The 21,671-nt window shown below is 33.6% G+C and overlaps 1 protein-coding gene across 4 annotated transcripts in view; it reads left to right on the top strand.

The window, feature by feature from the left end:
- LOC141639039 (alpha-mannosidase I MNS4) overlaps positions 1-8,484 on the top strand; it is a 32,273-nt gene extending 23,789 nt beyond the window's left edge. For 3 of the 4 annotated variants that reach the window (XM_074448223.1, XM_074448222.1, XM_074448225.1), the window contains 4 exons: positions 3,922-4,057; positions 4,619-4,689; positions 6,300-6,552; positions 7,839-8,484. In XM_074448223.1, the coding sequence (XP_074304324.1) occupies positions 3,922-4,057; positions 4,619-4,689; positions 6,300-6,552; positions 7,839-8,054 (676 nt within the window). In that variant the 3' untranslated portion in view covers positions 8,055-8,484. The remainder of the gene's footprint in view (positions 1-3,921; positions 4,058-4,618; positions 4,690-6,299; positions 6,553-7,838) is intronic. The other variant, XR_012542340.1, reaches the window with a different exon arrangement.
- The last annotated feature ends 13,187 nt before the right edge of the window (positions 8,485-21,671 follow it).

Below are 21,671 nucleotides of genomic sequence, written 5' to 3' on the forward strand. Positions count from 1 at the left end.
TCTTTTGTGCTACTTTGTTATCCCAGGAGTTATCTTATGAGGTTTCTTGAGTAATTCGTATCTTCTAGGCTTACTTGGCGAATCTCGCGAGGTTATCTTAGCTAATTCATACTTCCTTGACAGGCTATCACACATCTCTCAAAAATAACCGTACGATATCTAACTTATACATATAGGAAAAGTCGGGATCGAATCCACATGGAAACAATTGTACTTCAATTGCTAATAACTAAGTGGTTCAGGTGACAATTCATGGTTGTTGATTGTTTAACTAAACTAAAACAAATGGATAAATAAGCAAGAATGAAATTAAGAGTTAAGATATAAGGAGAAGGGACTAGTGTCGGTTCATTATGGATAGTACGGGTCAAGGTAAGGGTCATAAGTCAATTTCATTAACTGGTCTAAGGGGTAGTGATAAGGTTCCATCGGATCGCTAGTCACCCTAGAATACAACTAACGGGCTCTCGCTACATATTAGGGAATTCTATCGTTCGCAATGGGTCTAATCCTTTCGAGGCTTTTGATCGAGATTTACCAATTCAAAAAATCAATTCAGGCCTTTAGTCAATTACTTGTAATTAACGATTTAGACAACTAAGTTAATCAATTTAATAACCCATTAAAACCCCTAATTATTCCATAGATCCCCTAAACCTTAGTAAATGATTTAGCTACTCATAATGGAATTAATGATAATAACAATAACAACAATGAATGAATTCATAATTAAAAAGCAACCCAGACAATTAAACTTAAAATAATTCTTCAAGAAGGGAAAAAGAGATGAAAACAATTAATAAAGGATAAAGAACAAGAGTTGATTGATTACCAAATTCAAAAGAGTATGCAAAGTACAAGGTAAAGCGATGTAAACGTAATACTAGTGTTTAGGATAATAGAAAGCATAACCTAATTATTTCTGAAATCAGTCTTATATACTTAGTCCAAACTAAAATAAACTCATTAATGGGCCTCGAAACAAATAAACCCGTCTAAAATATGACCTTGTCTCAAAAAAATGACCTCGGTCAATCAACTAGACAAAGGTGTCGATCGTCGACTAGATCAGGGTGTCAATCGACCAACTTCCACACTCGGTCATAGTCATCGTCTTCTTCTGATGCTTCCTTCATGCTTCGATCGAACAATACTTCAGGGTTGTCGATCGACCAAACATATATGTCAATCAACCATCTTCCAATCTTCGTTTTCTTTGCTTCCTCCTCAGTTTCGCTTCATCACGGCTTCCAAAAGGTGGTTTCCTAGCACCCTTAGCATTTAAATTTGGGACGGAAGCTCTTATCATCTTTAATGGAATTTGGCTCACATTTGCGCATCAAATCCTACAAAAGTCGAAACATATACCAAGAGTACAAAACGCGGGGAAAATGATAAAATAGCTCCCAATAGCATCTAATATGCATAGAAATGCATGCCAAAGTAGTAAGAAAAGTGCATATATAATGCACACATCATCCCTCCGTCTCTAAAGCGCTTTCCAAAATTACGATTGTACGATTAAAGACAAAACAAGATGTAAAAAAATAAATACTGTTGTTTCAAGACAAAATGATATAATGGGACAAGTGAGTGGTATTTATGAACTAATAACAAAAAATGAAAGGCATTACAAAGTGAAAAATGGAATGTATTTTAGTGAGAAAGGGAGTATCATTTATTCTCTGCTATGGAAAAAGTTTGTTCGTCCGCTAGATGTGAAACTTTACTTAGGTTTTACAGCGTGACGTCTTTGGCAAGATGTGTAAATTCGAAAACGAGATGTTGTCGCTAGTGAGGAAGGGGAAAGATATTTGATGGGTTATAATTTAGTACCGTGCAAGCGCAAAAGGTCGTCGTAGCACCTTAAGAGGGTTGAACCACGAGGAGCACTTGATTGTTACAAAAGATCATTTAAACCCAAGTTTAATTGAACGAATAAGTTTAAGATTTGTTGACTCGGATGAGCTAAATAAACTAAACTAGAATATAATATACTATAACCAAAGAAATGCATTAAGACCGAGAAAAAACGATGGAGAAAGACAAGGCAAGGAAAAACAGTTGAGACCCCTAAGGATGAAAAGGGGAAGGTTAGTGACGACAAACAGTTCAAGTTTAAGATTTGTTGGATGAGATGAGCTAAATAAACTTGAAGAATTCCCTCTTGGGTAATAATTAATCAAAACTAACTGATTGTCACACTTTTGTTGCTACCAAAGCGCTAATCCCAGTGGGTTTAAGCAAGTCTCCCATGGCGATGACACGGACGAACTCCCAATACAAATGGCAACAATCACCCAAAACAAACAATGACATTAAAGCCAATAATATCAATTCGTCAAATCAATCCCTGCAAATCCACTACTCACACATAACTAAAATAGCTTGGTAAGATTAATCAAAACAATTACAGAAAAATCCATCATGATTAAACTTAAGATTGAAAATAGACTTGGTAAGATTAAATGATTAATCATAAATTAGAGAAACACATGTCATGATTAAACCTATGATTAAAACATAGTAATAAGTAGATATGCCCTAGAAATTGAAAGCAAAGCAAACAAGAAATTGAAAGCATGCAACCAAAATAAAACCAACAAGCTAAATTAGATTACTGAATGGAGAACAAACATTAGATTTATAAAACTAAAAACAAAACAAGATGAAATCAACAAAGAAAGAAAGAGAGACAAAGAGAAATACCAAAGGAATGAGATTGCATTAACTGAAAGATTAGATCTTGATTACAAACTTGAAAGATAAATTTTTCGTAAAAAAACCCTAGAATTCTCCTTGAAACTATAAGTTTTCTTTTGATTGGATCACTAGTCCTGAAAATATCTGAAATTTTCTATTTACACCAAGGCCCAAATGTGAGAGAGAGGAGCCCAACTTTGCTTAAGCCCAACAACCATGTCACCCTGTCAAACTAAAATCCAATTTTCAAATTTTGCTCTTGAGTACTAGGATAGTATTTCGCCCGACCACCAAAGTTAAATTTTCAAGTTTTGCTCCAGAAATGCCGCAGGACAAAACTTCTTGTTCAGCTTTAGTTAATATCTCATTGGGTCTTCTTCTCGGCCTTGACTTCATGTTCTTGGGCACTCTTTGGTTCCTGTATCAATCTTCCACCTAGTACTCCAAGCTCGTTGTCCCTACAAGAGGTAACGGGAGAAAGCAATATACAACCCTCAAAATGGAAATAGTAGAACTATGGTTAAGGACAAAGCATGAGAAAGAGGCCAATTTGAGGGTAAAAGTGGACAAGAGGTTCAAAATAGCATAATGGGAAGATATCAATATTGCAGAAAGGAAGCACAAAGTCCCACTGCTGGTATGGGGAAGGAGAGAGTGTGACGGTGTGAGATGAGGTCGTGTGTGCGTGTTTAAGTTCGGTTAGCTTTAGTTAGGGCTTATCACTTGATTTTATGTAAGGGAGAAAGCCGAAATTAGGAGAACATTATTTGTAATTGCTTGACTTCACTAAAGCATTATAGTAATCTTGAAGGGGGGTATTTTGTCATGAAATGAATAGAAATATGAAAAAGAAAGACCCCAAAATCTAAGTGGGGTGATTAAAGAGAAACAAAAGGGAGTACCATTTGTTGTCAGCTACTCAGTGTAGACTTTAAAGATCAGTAAATTGAGCTTGGACATCATAGTAGAATAAGAGTATATGATCTTTCAAAAGAATGGATGGTTCTAATAGCAGACTACTTGTAGGAGTTTTGTTGCCAGATCAAGATTAATTTATTTTTGTCATACGATTCTCTTGATGTGATCTCTTTTTTGCTTTTGTTTCAAATTATTCAATTTCTTTGTCGTTCTACCCTTAAGAACTGATTTGCTTTCCATTTGACTTGTTATTGCGGTTTTATTAGTACAATTTTCTATTCCTGATTAATTGTTTTGAAGGTATTTGGATGTAGGCCGTGACATTGTTACCAGTTTGCAATATGGAGCTCGATGCCCATGTGGTTATTGTCATATAACAGATGTTGAAAATCACAAACAAGAAGATCATATGGAGAGCTTTTTCTTAGCTGAAACGGTAAGGATTGTTTCTACTTCGTAAGGATTTTCCCCCTCTCTGTAATAGTGTTGAAGAAATTACTTCTTCACTATATTCATCTAATAAAAAGTTGGTAGGGTAAGGGTGTAGCAATAGAACATTTCTCCAATGCGTATAGGGCTTCAGGAAATAGCCAGTCCTATGTACATTGCCCTACCCATGTGTAGGGCAGACTGTTTGTTGTGTTAACAACATAGAGAGTGGTTGTTTCTGGATGATCCGTAATGAAAATGGCGTTAAAAATTACATGGATTGACGATTAATTCACAATGAAGAGAAACATTGGTAGTTTATTAAGCCATTTTGCTTTATTGCATCATAATCTACATCTTAAGAATGACAAGTTTTTGGTTGCATTGCAAATTGAAATTGGTGCATGTAAGTTGATTTGAATTTGCCGTATCCCAAAACCTATCTGGGCATCTGTTGTAACACCTTGCATGAGTTGTGTGAGATGTCTTTGTTTCCTCTGTCACCAAGTAATAAGCAATGCTATGGCCGTCAATTATTTTTTTTTAACATAATCTTGTTCATGCACAGGTGAAATATTTGTGGCTGCTGTTTGATTTGGCTGTGGGTCCAGACAATCTCGTCGAAAATGGACCATACAAGTAAGTGTTTTACTTCTAGGTTACTCGATGATTATGAGTATCAGAATTTAGTTGAACAAGCATGATTCTAGAGGAAGCTTTACACACTTAAGGATATCAAATAGTTGTCTAAAAAGAATTGTAAGGTTTACATTGGTTAGAGTGAAAGAGCTCCATTTCTGTCCCATGGAAGTGATGAGCTGAAATTTTTTGGACAAGGTGAGTAGGCAGCCAGATAAAAGACGCGATATTAGTTTCTATTGCTTAGTGATTCCGCCCATTTTTTATATCCTTCTTTTAAAAGCTGAAGCATGGGCCTATAGAGGCTTCGTTTGAAGAATGAATTTTTTCCCCATGTTCTAGTATTTGTTGCTACAATCTTGTAGAATACAAAGGTAGCCACAAAATAAATGCCTTCTTAGACCTGTCAAATGCATTGGGTGAGTCAGGTTCAGGTCTGGTAAGTTGGGATTCATGTCGGTTTTTGGCACCATTTGATTTTTAATCTCTGCTGTAGTGGTTGTAGTTGGCTATTCGTTTCTTCGAGTTGAGATATCGTATTAGAATCCTAAATTTCACACCTGTATTACTCTATGTTTTAGACTCTGAGTGTTTCTACGTTCTTCTTATGGGTTGACTGATAGTTTTAATGTACTGCACGTCTCTTATCTTTGGCGCTACTTTGTTAGTACTTTCTGAGTTTTCTTCTGAATGATAACATGTGATTGGCATTTTCTTTCTGTAATCAACAGTAAGTCTTGCTTAAGACTTACCATTTACTAGTAAGATGGGTCTTTTTCAGATTTGTAGGATCATTAATTACTGTTCTCTAATTTAAAGTAGGCTGTAGCATATTAATTACGCTTGTTACCAAGGTACTAAGGTAGTGAGTAAAATTAATTACGCTGGCGGATGGAAATCGCATAAGTTTTAGTTGAAATTTTCAAAAAGTTTTCGAGTTCCCCTTATACCATAACCCGTTCGCCCCCGCTGGGTTCAAATCCTGGCTCCGCCAAACATGTGACCAAATTACAAAAAAAAAAATGTATTTATTACTCACACAATGTACACTTCATTAGTTTGTAACCAAATTTATTCTATTGCACTAAATTTACAACATGTGACCACATGTATTCATTTTGTGACACTATGGAAAGTCATATGTGACCCCTACTTATGTGATCACATTTATGAAGTAGTCGCCATTTGTGATCACTTGAGTTGTTGACTCGTGTTGGTTTGAGAGTACAGAAGAGTTGCACACCCCAACCGATCAAAAGCAAAACCTAATTGTCATATAGTTACAAACAATCTCTCCGTAAAAGAAAGAGTTATTGTATCACTTGTGTCTATCGAAAAATATTTTTGAGTCTCCCAATAAACTTAAAAGATTTTGGTTACTTTTTCGATTAACATGAGTTTGAAAAGCCTGCCTCGTGACCTTGAATCTCTTGTACATTTGACTCAAAGTGTGAACAGATTAGATAACCTAGGTCGCATTTGGGATTGAAACTGAGTTCAGAGGTATGCGTGATGGTTTTAAAATGGAGAGGTGCTTGGTATCATTTCTCTTTTTTTTCGATATCAAAACTCCATGTTTTTCATGCTTACTAAGCATTTGAAGTTAGCAGGTATATTTTCAGCACCGAAGGTCACCTACTGCCAGCAACTCCTCAAGTGTCTCTAGTACGTGAACATTGTTCATACTATGGTGCATATTGTCATAATTACAACAGTAGCTTGATAGAGGAACTATATTCTCCTGGTATTTCTAGGGGGTCTCAACAAGCAAATGGCAGTGGAGTCCATAAAGGATTGGGCTCCAGTGCGTTGTTATCTTCCTTGACATATAAGAAGACATCTTCTGGTTCAGCACTGGTCACGGTGAGCTTACATACGTCCCCTATTTTATTTGTCCATTGTTTTTCTTTCCTTCCAAAGTTCATTTGTCCAAAAACACAAGATTGAAGGAAGATAAGTTATAAATTTCACATTTTGGAGCGGGGAGATCTTAACATGTACTCCCTCCCATTCAACATGTACTCCCTCCCATAGTCCCATTCAATAGATTCTTTACGTTTCATTAAAATACTTCTCACAAAAGAATAAAAACGTAAAGAACCTGTTGAATGGGAGGGAGTAATTGGAAATGTCTTTTGACTTGATAAGAGTGGGGATGATGCGCAATGTATCTCTAAAGTTTGGGGAATTGCTCAGTGTACCTATTTTATAGTTGTGCTGCTACGTCGTACCCTGGTGTTTGTTTCTATGCACAATGTATCCCTAAAGTTTGGGATGTTGCTTATTGTGCTCATTCTTGAAGGCGTACGCTGCTTGTACCCTTAGACCTTAGGGTTTGCTTCTATGAAACTATGCACAAGGAGACTCAAGATTATCTATGATTATCGCTTCTATTATACATACACATATATACCCTTGGAAAATACAAATAATTAGAAGTATATTATTTTAAATAACAGGATGTTTTAATTTGGGATGCTTTATAATGGAAATTTTAATAAAAGAAAAATCGTAAGATAAACAGAGTGTGTTTTTGCTGTTGTAACATTTAAAACATACTCGGTATATATCGGATAATTTTGGAAACATTTTGTTTATGTTTAATTTTAATTAGCTTAAGCAACATTTCATTAATTTATGTATAAATACATACAAATAACTAAGTTCAAGGGTACCTTATGAACGACAAACCAGTTTCAAGGTAGAACATAATAAAACATAAAAATGGGTGCCATTTGCATTACCTCAAGACTACCTTTACAATATCCCTTTATTCATTCGGTAGCGGAGATGTTGAAGAGGCAGTACCTTCTTATTTTCCTTAAATCAAGTGGAAATGATCTTTAAGCAATCTTGACAAGCGTTTGTTATGATGCCTATTTCGTATGCTATGTTTAGATTAATCATATATAATTAAGCATTGTGGTTCTCAGACTGTTTAAGTTGTTATTTTTTCCGATGAATCACATAACTGGATGGAGGGTTTGAAAATGAGCCCTTCCAAGGCCTCACTCCTCTCCTTAAAAAGAATTCAAATGGTTTGTGACTTGTATGGTGTCAAATTGATTCAATTGGGGCAAAAACTTAATTGTTGATTTTATGTATGGCTTTTGACACTTGCTATCAAATCTTTATACTGTGTTATACAGGGGTTTTGTCCAGGACTTGCGCATGGACAGAAATTTGGGATTTCCTATTTCGAGCCTCAACATAAGTCTCAAGATGTTGGTTCTACAAAACAGCAAGCAGGCTCTCGTGGAAGTAACGATGTGATGGTTTCCTCTCATGTTAATCCTGTACATGTAGAGCCTCTTACAAAAAATGATGACAGTTCTGCTGAAAAATCAAGTGAAAGTGGCAGATAGTTTCCTCCTCAACCACAAAACTGAGATTGTAATCAGTCGTCTTGATTTGGTTTGGGCTCTAGGCTTTTGGGCTTGATTCAACTTAAATGAGATCATTCATCTTGAGCTGTCTTCAGTTTATGTCGAGTATTTCATACCAGCACAAATGTTGTGGGTTACAGTGACATAGAGGAATGGCAGGGTGGAACTTCGGGTCTGTACTTTAGAAAGCCATCAATTAGCACATTGGTCATTCACCCAAAGAACAGATTATCACAATACACAGAATATACCAAACAAGAACTTGTAATTTACATAGGTCACAGGATCACTTTGTGTAGACATTAGTGAGTTAGCTTAGTTTTTGGGAGGGTTTTGTTTGGATCGCAGAGGTGTCATGTGTAAAAGTTCAATTGTACATACTGTATTTAAAGTTTTGGTACTTGGAGTAGAGAATTTGTGCAGTGTCTATACAGGTGCAAAAATTATTCGGAGATGACGTGTAGCTTCAAGGTTGCAGTGTCTATACAGGTGCAAAAATGATTGGAGGCGTGTAGCCTAAAAGTTAAAACCTGCAAAATGGGGAAACAAGGTGGGAGAAGGGGTATTTCACAAAATACATTGCATTTAACCAAAATAAGCTCAAATGGCGATATGGAATGCAATGTTAAGGGGGTATAAATTGCATATAAAATGTACTTATTAGGGTTACTACTAATGTTTGTTAAGAGGCCACGGCGCCAAAAATCTCACATCAACAACGTGGTTCTTGAATTAAATTCTGTGGAAGTGATCTCTATTTCGAATTCTCGGAATTTCCTAACCCGACTTGTATTTGACCGACACCCGAATATAAGACCCGACTTTGACCTGAATTCGAATTACCCCGACCCAATATAATTTGGCAAGAATGTTTATTGTTGTAAATGTATTAGTAAATAACATGATAATAGTTGACCCGAACCTAAAATGACTCGAAATGACCCGAACTCTTGGAGACCAGAAATTGACCTGACTCGAACCCAACCTGGACGACCTTTTTGTCAGGTCTAATTACAAAGCAAATTAAACAACAAAAAAGAAGTTATTCAAGATGAAAATACTATAGAAAAGACTCTTAATATAAAGAATTTAATTATATCTAATGACAATTTCTACAAACATATACATTAACTAGCTTAAAACCCGTGCAAAGTTCCACGGGTATGTTTATAAACATTTTTTAAGCATCATTCAAAGTTGTTTTAAAATAATTTTGTATATATATGTGAAATATCTAAATATAAGTAAAATATTTATAAGCATTTGTGAAGAGTAACTTCAAATTGTTGATCCGAAACATGAATAAATATATATGTTAATAGCCTGATCATTATTACTAAAAAAGCAAACTATCACATGTTGATGATAGGGAACAGACGGCTAAAAAGAGTTCTAGAGAGAGAAAGTTCTAGAGAAATAAACACCGACCTCCTTTTCCCCCCCCTCCTAAGGAAAACTTCTACTACTTTCATCCTTCTTCTGCCTACCACCGTAGCTTCTCCGGCGCCGCCAGGGATGTGGCCATCTCTCGGCCAATCTCTGGCGGCCACTGATGCTTAACCATGGTTTTTTTTTCTATATATTTCTCCCACCGACCTATCCTCCCTTCTCTTTGTGCCCCCTTTTTCTTGATTGTTTTCTCCGTTTTATATCTGATTTCCAACTAAGTATATGCGTCCTCATACCTCTTCCGGCTTGTCTCTTTTGGATGGTATGCTCCTCTCCCTATCTTTTTCTTAATTTGGGGGGTGTCTCTTTTATGGGTTTCCCAGATTTAATCTTAGGGTTTTTCGGAAGTTTGACAAATCTTGGTTACTAGACGGAGAGGATTTTCAGCCGTATGCTTTACTCATTTCTTTGTTTTATGTCATCTTTGTCTTTCAATTATCTTTGCTGCTTGGTGCAGCTCTGTTGTTATTTCTGGTTATTGATGCTCGTGGTCGAAAGTGGTGTTTTTATAGCCGAGTTTAATGGTATCCGTCTTTCTTGAGTTCTCTGTTTGGAGGTAATAGGTTTCCTGGTGGCCTTGTAGTGGTTTGTTTCTTCCATGGTCTTGCATCGATCGGAGACGGCGACTTGCAGGGCTAGAGGTGGTGGCGATTGGGTTGGTTGTGGTAGTCTCTTTAACTCATCTCTTCTTCGCTAAGATTTCATCATGCCTTTTTGTTTACGTTTGTTACTCCGCTTTCTTTGTTTTTCTTTTTCACCTGGGTTGTTTTAAGTTTACGGTTTTTCGTTTATGCGAGTTTCCCATAGCGGTTAAGCTATGACGCTCTTTCAATCTTTTCTTCCAAATCGATCCGACTTTCTTGAATACTTTGTTTTTGCTTATGGTAATCAGAAGTTGTCGGATGATGAAAATGCATTTCTAATGGTTCTTACCCAATTACACTTTTCACCTTTATCTAAAATTCAAGCCCTTAAAGATTTTGGTAATAACCTTTTTCGACAACAACAGTTTGATGAGGCGGGCGGCTGTTACGATACGGCCTGTCGTCTATTGTGTTCATCTCTAAAGGATAAAACCGAGCTTGATTTAAACTCAACTTTATCACTCGTTGTGTCTTTGTGTTTAAATTTAGCAGCATGTGCCAATAAGCTCCAAGCTTTTGAGGAAGCTTTGATCTTCTGTTCTATGGTTTTAAATTACTTTCCTAACAATGCTAAAGCTCTTTTCCGTAAGTTTGTAGCCCTTAAAAATTTGAATAGGGTTTCTGAGGCAAATAGGACTTTGGAGGAGGCTAAGTTGATTGAACCCCATAATAGAGATATTATTCAAGAACTGGAGGCCGTTCGACAGTTTCTAGCAACTAAAAAAATGGTAAGCGTGTTGTTGCTGACTCTTTGGCAACAAATGAGGTTCGTGCAGGGAAAATGTTCATTTCTTCACTCCGAAGTCAAGAAATTGTTTCTCCGCCCGAAGATCAAGACGCTGGTATGGTGGAGAAGATGGATGTGGCCGCAAGTTGTGCCTCATTGAATTTGTGTTCTGGCATTGCAAGGAAAGGAAAGGATCACATGTCTTATCCGGCTTCATTTGATGGTTGTGTTTCTGTTAGCTCATCAACTCCCGCGCCTATGGAGTTTGAGAGTAGCAATGCACCTGCCGTGCCTTCAAATGCTACCAATGCTCGTAATTCTTCCTCCTCAATTAACTCAAAATCTCCTCATGTCAATTTCATCAATAAGAAAAGACCTCATAATAAACTCAATCTTTCATCTCAAGATTATGATAATTTAATACATGGCAAAAATTTGGGATTCTACCACCCAAGGTCCATGTCGTTTATAAGGGTCCGTACCCTTACCTCTAAAATCCTCCAGACGGGAACTCCCCATGAAGAAATTTATGGGACAGCAGAAGTTTCCACATCCTCTCCTACATCGGAGACAAGAAATGTTGAGTTTGTTCAGGAGCAGGCCTTTTTACAGGTTGACAAGAAGACACGTCTCAATTCTAACACTCCCCATGCTAGTAAGACCTCATCGGTCCAGTTTAAGTTTGTCACAGTCAGGGATTATTTGCTTATCAAAGAGGAATGTGTTGGGGATCAATGCTGTGCTACAGGTCACAAGATTCGTGCTAAAGGTCGAACTGGTCGTGCTCTTGCTACTTCGAAGAAAAGATCTTTGGTTTCTGTCGATGTTTTCACTTCTTTTTGCAGATACACTGGCACTACTGCTACAGTTACGAGGATGAAGTGGAAGAATGTCCACTTGATTGAGTTTGACGCTCATTACCATCCGCCGTTCAAGAAAAGTCGTTTTTTTTCTTCGGTTGCCCCTACTTGTACTATTTCTTCTGTTAGTTGTGTTTCGAGTAGTTTGGGGGTCGCTAACACCCCTTTGTTTGTACTTTAAATGTATTCTGCGTACTCGTTTTATTTATTTATAAAAGTTTACTATTGTCGGAAAAAAAAATGTTGATGATAGGAATTCGACATAGCTTAACAAAAAAAAAAAATTAAATTGAAATATCTCGACCCTGATATACTCCAATAAGTAAATTCATAATCACTCTGAATGCCCCGTTTACCATCTGTTAGGGAAACTTCCAAATTTTATGAATTGAAGACATGAGATAACCAACCAACTTAATCTTTGCATAATTCACAATTCACAAGTTTTTCAAAGATTAACTGAACATCCACATATATAGAAAATTCCCTAATTAACCATACTACTAGAATGAATTAGTTTTTATTAAATTAATCATAAAAGAGTACATAAAGTGTTGCTTGTGGTTCCAATTCAGATTGCAGTTGAATTGCAGATTGCGTAGTTATTGTGTGTGACCGTCGTATGACGAGACTGATAAAAGTGACTAATTTATAAGAAATGGTGAGCATTTTATGTAAAAATTGATTGTTAAAAAGTGGTCATTAATAACAAAATAGTGGCAACTTTTTAATATAAAATGTAATATTTACCAGAAAATGGTCAATTTTATGTCGTCTATACAACAATCTCATAGTATAGTTTGGGGGTTGAGAATTGGCCCTTGACACTCTAGAGTGTAGACACCTGTTTTGTTACCCGTTGTATTGTTTGGTATTATAAATTATAAAATAATCTCATAACAAATTTATTGTATATACTCTATAAGATATAAAAATTGTTTAAGGAAACCGCAAAATTTTAAAACCAACTATGATAGTAGGGAGACCTTAGAATATAAAAAAGTTAGTAAAGACAACAATAAAATCATGGTGGTATAAATCTCATGTTAGCAACATAAATGAAATTTCATGTGTTGGACTATTTAGTTAGTGGACCTATTATCAAAGGATCATGTTTAATCTGGAAGTGAGGTGTTTGAGGGAAAAAAACACGTTGTGGTTGTTTTATTATATTATACTAGGTTTAAACCCGTGAAAAATCACAGGCCTGTTTTAAAATACTTAATATAAAAGATTGCTATTTCATTATTAATATTCATAGAAACTAATATTTTGAGATTGAAATTATTTTTTCAGCATGTTCGTGACCCTCACAATATGCCAGGCTTTAAATATTTTTTCATTGTTTTAATGTACTCGATCAACTTATACACATTTATTACGATTTCTTATTTGTTCTTATAGACATATAAAAAAAATTATCTGGTATAAGTGAAGTGATCATGGCATCAAAAAAATTTGTCACTTATGCATATTCTCGATTTTTAACTCACAATTTTTTTACTTATGTATATAAGTCTACTATGTTTTTGTACGCCCTAAACAATGAGACCTCTCATTTATTAAGACAATAGATGTTAATGTTTATAATTATAATATTCTTATTGGTTTAAGTGTATGATAACGTCATATCCCGGGTACACTGAAGAATTTTTCTTTTATTGTGAATGCTTACCAAATTCACCAATTAATATCTTTTATCCCATCTTACCGATTGTTCACTTTATCTATTTATAAATATTCTATTATATTAACTTTATCTGTCTCAAATATATAAGAACCCAATAAGATATTTATGTTTTTTAATATAAAGTGTTTCGTCACACAGTGGCGGATCCAGGAATTGTTTTTTACGGGGTCCCTTTGCTTTAAGCGATTTTGGTTACCTACATACCGTACCGCATCCGCCTCCGGTTAGAGTGGGTTCTTATCGGGTTTAGCTTCTGATGGAGATGATATGGCTATCAAAAATCGCATTTGTCTATTCGCTTATAATTAAAATATCACAAATTCTCATTTGTACTCTGATTTTTGTCTTATCTTACCCATTTGACCATGTGGGTGATATTTGACCCGTCAAAAGCTTGTGATGATATACCCGTCACAAGAGAGACTTACCGTTAAAATAAATAGTCCTATTATAATTACTCTATTTTTTATAAATATTAATCAAAATTTATTTCTAAGGATTCAACCAATATTTACCAAACAAATTAGAAATATTTAAGTTTTCAAAAAGTTTTAACCTATATTATTAAATCAATGTTATAACAAATTTTTGATGGGTGATCCGATTATCATAAAAATCGTTCTCTAAATTAAAACGTTAAAAAAAAAAGTTCACCGTGTAATTTACTCTTATGTAGAGTGGAGTTGAATGGAGGAAGTAATTAGTAGGTAGATACTTGTTGGCAGCAATGAGTCTTGTTTAAGACGGAGTAATCTTAAATATTAAGATAGGTAAGATATTATCACACTATGTACTAAAGCAAAACTTTTGGCATTTTTAAACTTATTATTTGATTTAGCACGTGCTTGATCCGTCTTAAGTTTAAGATCGATGATATTAATCTAACATGAGAATTTGTGGGTTAGCCGTGACTCATATAGGTCAATGACAAGACAAAAAGATGTGTGTGAGTTTGTGTACTAACAAGGCAATACAATTGAATTTTTTATTTCATCAACTCTTAGTAAGTGAAAGACAAGAGACAAGTTTTATGGTGTCCCACTAACTTTTCTGCGGTGTCCCTACTTCAAAGACATAACAATTCACTACAAATTTTTCACGGTTTCCGGTGTCCCATGACACCCCAAGCAATACGGTGGATCCGCCACTGTCGTCACATGTAATTTATATGCGTTACAGTTTTTCCTTTATATCTTATAGTGTAACATTTTAATGTAGTTGAAATCTTTTCGAAATAGGCTTCGGCTAGCTAATATTTCGCCTATTTAAAAAAAAAATTACTTAGTATTTTTCAAAATAATTTTGCCTAATTTTCGGAAAAGAAAATAATAATTTCGTAAAAGATATTTTGAAAATCACATGTTAATCCTCTTTTAATTATAAATGTAGTCGTAAATTATAAGTCTTATAAATTCAGCTAAAGGGTATTTCAAAATAGATTTTAATATATCTTAAAATGAGACATTTATAACGCATTAAAGATCATTGAACATAAGGATTGAATATTAAAGGCAAGTTTCAATTTTTTTTTTTTAATTAGGTAAGAAAATTAGGTTGATCCTCTAGGGTAGGACTAACCTATCTCATCCTTTCGAATGAGAGAGGTAAGTTGAAGCCACCGGCTATCAAACCACCTCGAAAGAGTTGGACATGAATGTCCAGCAGAAGCCATGAAGTCAGCAACCTTGTTGGCTTCACGAAAGCAATGTTTAATTATCACTTCATCGAAAAAATGAAGGTCTAATTTCACATCCTTGATAATACTAGAAATTTCCCACGGAATTTGCCAAGTATCTCGAATCGAGTTAATAACACATACGTTATCACCCTCCACAATTAACTTTGAGATTCCTAAGTATTTAGCTGCTAAAATACCTTCTTTTAAAGCAAGTGCTTCCGCAACGAGGATACTATTGGATCCGCACTTTTTTTGCTCCCATTAATCTTTGTTTTTTCCTTATTTAGTCGTGCTTTATTTAACCGCCACATCAACTCTAGATGAAAAACTATGATGCCACATCAGCACATTTGGCTATTGCATTAAAGAAATATATGATGATATGATGATATATGATGATAGATATTTTAAGGAAAATAATTCTTGCATAAAAACAGATAATATCTTCCGGCATCCTATTCTACATAACCTTTCCTCTTTCCTTTTTCATCTATTCACAATATCTTCCCTATTTCCTTATTTACTAAAGTTCTATACTTATTTTAATCACCTTACTCCACAACAATACTTATTTTAATCAACTTACCCCACAACAATACTTATTTTAATTACCTCACCCACAATAATACCCCACAATACCTTCCCTCTTTCCAATTACCTAACCCCATTACAATAATTTACCTTATTTTAATCCGTCTCCTTAATTCTAGTGCCCCCATGAATAGGGAGGTTTGTCTAGAATAGGAGGGAGTATCTATCTATATTATTAAAGGAAGTTTTTTTCGAGCGATTACAGAGACCCCAAGTTTTCGAAACTACCTAAACTATTTTTTTATTTAGAGATAATATTTTCATTTGAGATAATAATCAAGTTGTAAATTAATTATTATATTATATATGAAAGCAGAACAAATTTTATCACATCATGATTATAAGTAACCATATAGAATACTTCTACCATAAGAACAATTTGATCTGATTGAGAATATAGTGCAACAATCCTAATTGATAATACAATGCAACAATCCTATCATTATACCAATACTCCTATATGGCAACATTAGTATATAATGTTTCTTTAACCCCAAAAAAATTCGATAATTCCAACAAAAGTTCTTCATGACTATATTTTGATAATTGATAATTTTCTTATTTTTTTATTTCTCTCTCTAATAAGTAATTAGTAATAACCTGTTTGCTTTGCTTTGGTTTTGCAGGATGGTCACTCATAGGCAAAACCTTCGTATTGTATTTATTGCAAGTCATTATCCTTATAATCCTAGATAAGTGATCTCACAATTATTCAATACGAAGTACTGCCATTTATATGATTCTTCATGTTATTTTCGTAGTCTAAATTGATTGTCTCTCTTTTTAGGTTAATAGTATATACGAGTATTTTGTTTTTGGTGTTTCACTCAACAGTTTACGTTGCTGTTTTAGTACGTTCTACACTCTACTTTATAAATTTTTAATGAACATTAAAAGTAATAATTCTCCTATTTTACCTTATCTTTGTGCACAAAGCACATGTAAATTAAACATTTCATTGAGAGAAAGAGAGTAATTTTTTGGCTTTAACTTACTTCTATATTATTATTATCATACCAATTGTATACGTCTTTCGCTTCTACAAATTTGAATATCATTGAAGTTTATTGGGGCTAATGATACTATTATATGCTAATATAATTTATCGTAATATTTAATTTATTTGTAATTTGTCATTGTTAAAAGTGTGCTTATTTGTCATTTGAAAGAAAGTCGAGGTTTATGGTAAAATTTTGGTCTCCATGTTGTCGGATGCATGCAGATAATAATCTCAGGCCTATTACATCCACATGAGGTCGAACCGCCTAGCGCTAAAAAGAATATTTTGATGAATCCGAGCATGCGATTAACGAGATTTAAAAATTGAATATAGTTTTAACCTTATGATGAAGAATATGTTAGTAGTATAACAATTATTATATGAAATATAGTTTTTTTTTTAGGGATATTATATGAAATAAATATAAAGATTGAAATCCTCTTAATGTATGCTACCCCCACGAGCTTTTTTTTTTTTTTTTGCGAATCAGTTAATTATATTTTTCTGTCATTATATTCAATTTGTTTATATAGTGGATCTTATTGATTAATGTTACATTAGATGATTAGAATGAATGTTGGATTCATCCTGCAAACAGCTAAACAAGTATACAATATGAAATTGCATAGCGACAAATCGAACGCTATCATTGGGTTAAAAGCAAAGTAAAATACATGAGACTTTATCAATTATCATGGATCTATTGATATGGGTAAGTATGAAATTGGCTCACATTCGTCAAGATTGAAAGTATAGGTTAAAAATTACTCGATTGACTCAATTATTTGTTTACCTTTAATTGGAATATAAAAAGTACTAAAATATGAGTTAGAATCATTCGAGTTTGTCCAATAATGCACGTATAGGATAAAAATTATGTCGGAATAACTTGAACCGATAAAAATAGAAAATATGGTACATATTTTATTATGTTTTTTACTTCACGTCAAAAGTTGAGATTTCGAGCGATATCAGTCCAAACTTTTTTAAATTAGTAATATTTAGATTATTTATTTAAGCATAGAAGAGTTGCGTTACAATATATTGTTAATGGATAAAACAAACTGATTAATATTTAACTATAATCAATACTATATATTAAATCCAGAAACCAAGGGCTTTCAATGTAATTAAAGAAAGTTATACAAATTAATTATACTATATAGTTTTAAATCAATAGCACCGTGTGATGGACCCGATTAAGGGATCTCAATGCAAATATTATATAGTTTGGGTTAAAATTAAATTATATAGACGCTTGATAATTTTCTTAAACATGGTCAATTTCCTTAAAATAAAATAATTAATTAAGATGGTCAATTTCAAGGAGACTAAAAGAAAAAAGATGTCTGGTAATTTTCCTAAATATTTATAGAAGAATAGAAGATGGTCAATTTCTTTAAAATAAAATAATTAATTAGTATAAACATGCACATTTATGGTATTATAATTATTATCATCATAAAATTATATATTATATTTAAAATCTATGCAATTTTATTAAACTTTATAATTTATTAGATGTATAGAGATGTTAATTATTTAACATACAAAAATATAATAAGTAGGTTATAAATAATTCAAGTTAGATTTCAAAATATATAATATTGCATAATTCTTTTGATTTGATTTAATGCATATATGTAATATATTTATATAAATATATAATCCTCTTAAAATTGCATGCCTAAGTAGTAAAAGTAATTTCGTCAGTAAATAAAAGATTGTAGTAACATTGGATATAGTTATATGATAGTAATCACTCATTTGAATAGTAAAAGTAACAATACTATCAACGAAATTAGTGAGAGTGGTAGAAACAACAACGGGAGTAGTGAAATAATCAATATTAATGCAGCAATAGTGAAAGTAACAATAATTACGGCGGGAGTAGTAAAATTATCAATATTGCGGCAGTAGTGACATTAATAATAATTACGGCGGGAGTAGAGAAAGTAACAATGATTACGGGCAAATAGTGAAATGTTATTACTATTGTTTCATTAATAAGAGTAAAATATTAATAGGGGGAGTAGTGAATTTATATCAAAATTATTTCATCGTAATTTTAGGATATGTTACAAAAATATATTAATGATAAATTTATGGGTTATGCAACTTTAAGTAATTTTATTTAATGAAAAAAAATTAATGGTAAGTAGAGGTAGCCCGGGCGAAGCCGGGCACCAATACTAGTTCTATACTCTATTTGTAAGGCATTTTTTTAGTTAACATTGTACATGATAGAGGATTACAAATAGGTCCGTGCATCGCACGGGCATTAAATTTAGTATATATTATTAAATAAAGCTTTTTTCGAGCAATTATAAAGAATCCAACTTTTCAAAACTACCTAAAATATTTATTTAATGAAAATATATTTAGAAATAACAACTAAAATTGATATCTATTCGAGAGGTACCGTAATTGTAGACCTACTCAGATTCTATTATTATTATTATTATTTTTATATATAAGCTATAAACCTTGCGATGAATGTATGCCCATTGACCATACGATGTCCTCCATCCCCAAAATTAATTGAGCTGGACTTTAATTATTGTTCTAATGCATCACGTTAACTTTGCACACGAGTATACTTTTATATTGTGAGATTTAATTTTTCGTTTTTATGATTTTTCAGGTAAACTATGAGCGGTAATTGCCGGGAATTGAATCATTTTACTCCATGGTATCATATTGGTGTTATTAACGGTAAGCCGGTAACTATACTTTCTTAAGAACATCTTTACAATTTTATTGACTTATTTATTATCTACATACGGAGGTCTTATCATGTATCCCGTCATTCATTATGATGAAATGATTGCATTATTAATCTTATATAGAGTAAAAAACGGTAGACTAAAAGAAAAAGGCTGGGTGTTTTGCTATTTTGCTAAACTGTTGGGACAAGTTCACTAAAGTTCCGCCTTGGTACTACTTTGCTTATCTATCATTTACGATATGGAGTATTTGACTATTAATCTAAGTTAACTACTTTGGTTATCTACGGAGTATCATTTACGGTATGGAGTATTTGACTATCAATCTATATAGAGGATGGACTGCATCTTGGAATTGATAGGCTTTTTTTTTTTTTTTTTTTTTTTTTTTTTTTTTTTTTTTACTTGTGAAAAAGAATGAGTTTTGTTTTCTTATTGTCAGTTTAAGATTCAAAAGTGTATTTCATCATTCGGTTTTTGTATGCGGGTTTGTGGTAAGAGAATGAAGGCTCCTCATACCACATGAATTGGGGTACGTTAATGTCTTTGAAATGAATATATTCTTGATTGATAGTCCCTTTTATTTGAGTATTTTGGAACTCTAATGTTTTTTTTTTCACAAGTAATTATGCACAAATATTATCCTACAACTAGTTGTATAATAGCATTGTACAACCGTGTCAAAGTTGTTGAGCTCTTACCCAAAGCTGTTGAGCTATTTTAGAACTTATTGAGCTATTTTACGAAGTTATTGAGTTTAATAATTATTCTGTTAAGCTCAATAACTTAATACCATAACTCGATAATTTTGTTAATAAAGCTCGACAACTTTGTAACAAAACTCAACTACATTGAATAAGTTGTATATACAACCAGTTGTATAATATATTAACTGGTAATTATGTTGGTAATTGGTATACCCATCCAGATATAGAAGTGGAAGGCGGTGATGGTGTACTAAATTTATAGAGTAATAATGAATACGGAGTACTACACAAATATACAATAAGTAATTATTGTTTGAGACGGTCTCACAATGTACAACAATTTAGTGCTCACGTGGAGTTCGTTAGGTAAATTGAATGGGGGGAATGATTCACTCGTGAATTCTAACGGAACGAGTGCAATTCAAATCCATATATCAAAGCAATTTTTTAGAATTTGAACGTTGAATTCATAATATATATAAATGTTTGTAAGTTATTAATTCCACTGTTAATTTTTGAGACTCCTAAAATGATTGAGCTTTAACTAAATACTACCATCGTTTCCTATTTGTTTCACGCAGGGCACATGGTATAAGTAATTGCTGAAAAATTAAAGTCTGATGTACAAAGGCGATGTTCTATCCAGACTGAGTTTATGCTAACACAAACTCTAAAATATTTTATCCTTTTTGATTCTATGCTAACAGGAACTCTATCTTCGTATGTGGAGAATTTAGTTGGTGCGAGTTGATACCGTCGAAGAGTATCAAAAATAAAATTTATAAACCAAACTAAAACTATAGCTAGTGATAGTAAGGGTCGAACCACAGAGAGACAAGATCAATTCTATTTGCTATTTTTAATCTATTGAAGTAACAATTTTTTTTTTTGGGGGAGGGGGGTTGGTAGGTTGATTCTAAACTAATAACATAAGATAAATAAGCAAATAAATGAAAGAAATGTAATCAATAATTAAAAGAAGGCTAAGACAATCGGTTCACTGCAGTTCTGACGGCGGTAATCCTAAGTAAGTCTGATAAAAGTCATGTAGATGGGCAAAACCAATTGACTGCTTCCCCACCTTGAAGGAGAGATTCTTATTCCCTACATCAATTATTGCACCAGCAGTGTGCAAAAATGGTCTACCCAATATAATTGGGATCTGAACATCCTCTGGTATGTACAAAACAATAAAGTCAACCGGGAAAAAGAATCGGTCAATCTGCACAGGAATATCCTCTAAGACTCCTACCGGCTGGACCGCAGAACGATCAGCCATCTGCATTGTAACACCCCCATACTCCAAGTGCCTTACCAGGACCACTCAGGTATAAGGATACTACCATCTCGGTTACCCGAGGCATGATAATCATAAGACAATGAAGAAACATACTTTATTGAATAATTTTAAGTGATTACATAATAAAACCAACTGTAAGCAAAATACAACTGTTCTCAAACTATAAACCAATGAAAGGAACCGTCCTAATAAACACGGCGGAAGACTAAGACTCGATGTGTGAT

Source organism: Silene latifolia, unplaced genomic scaffold (assembly GCF_048544455.1).
Source record: "Silene latifolia isolate original U9 population unplaced genomic scaffold, ASM4854445v1 scaffold_260, whole genome shotgun sequence".
NCBI classification, from domain to species: Eukaryota; Viridiplantae; Streptophyta; class Magnoliopsida; order Caryophyllales; family Caryophyllaceae; genus Silene; species Silene latifolia.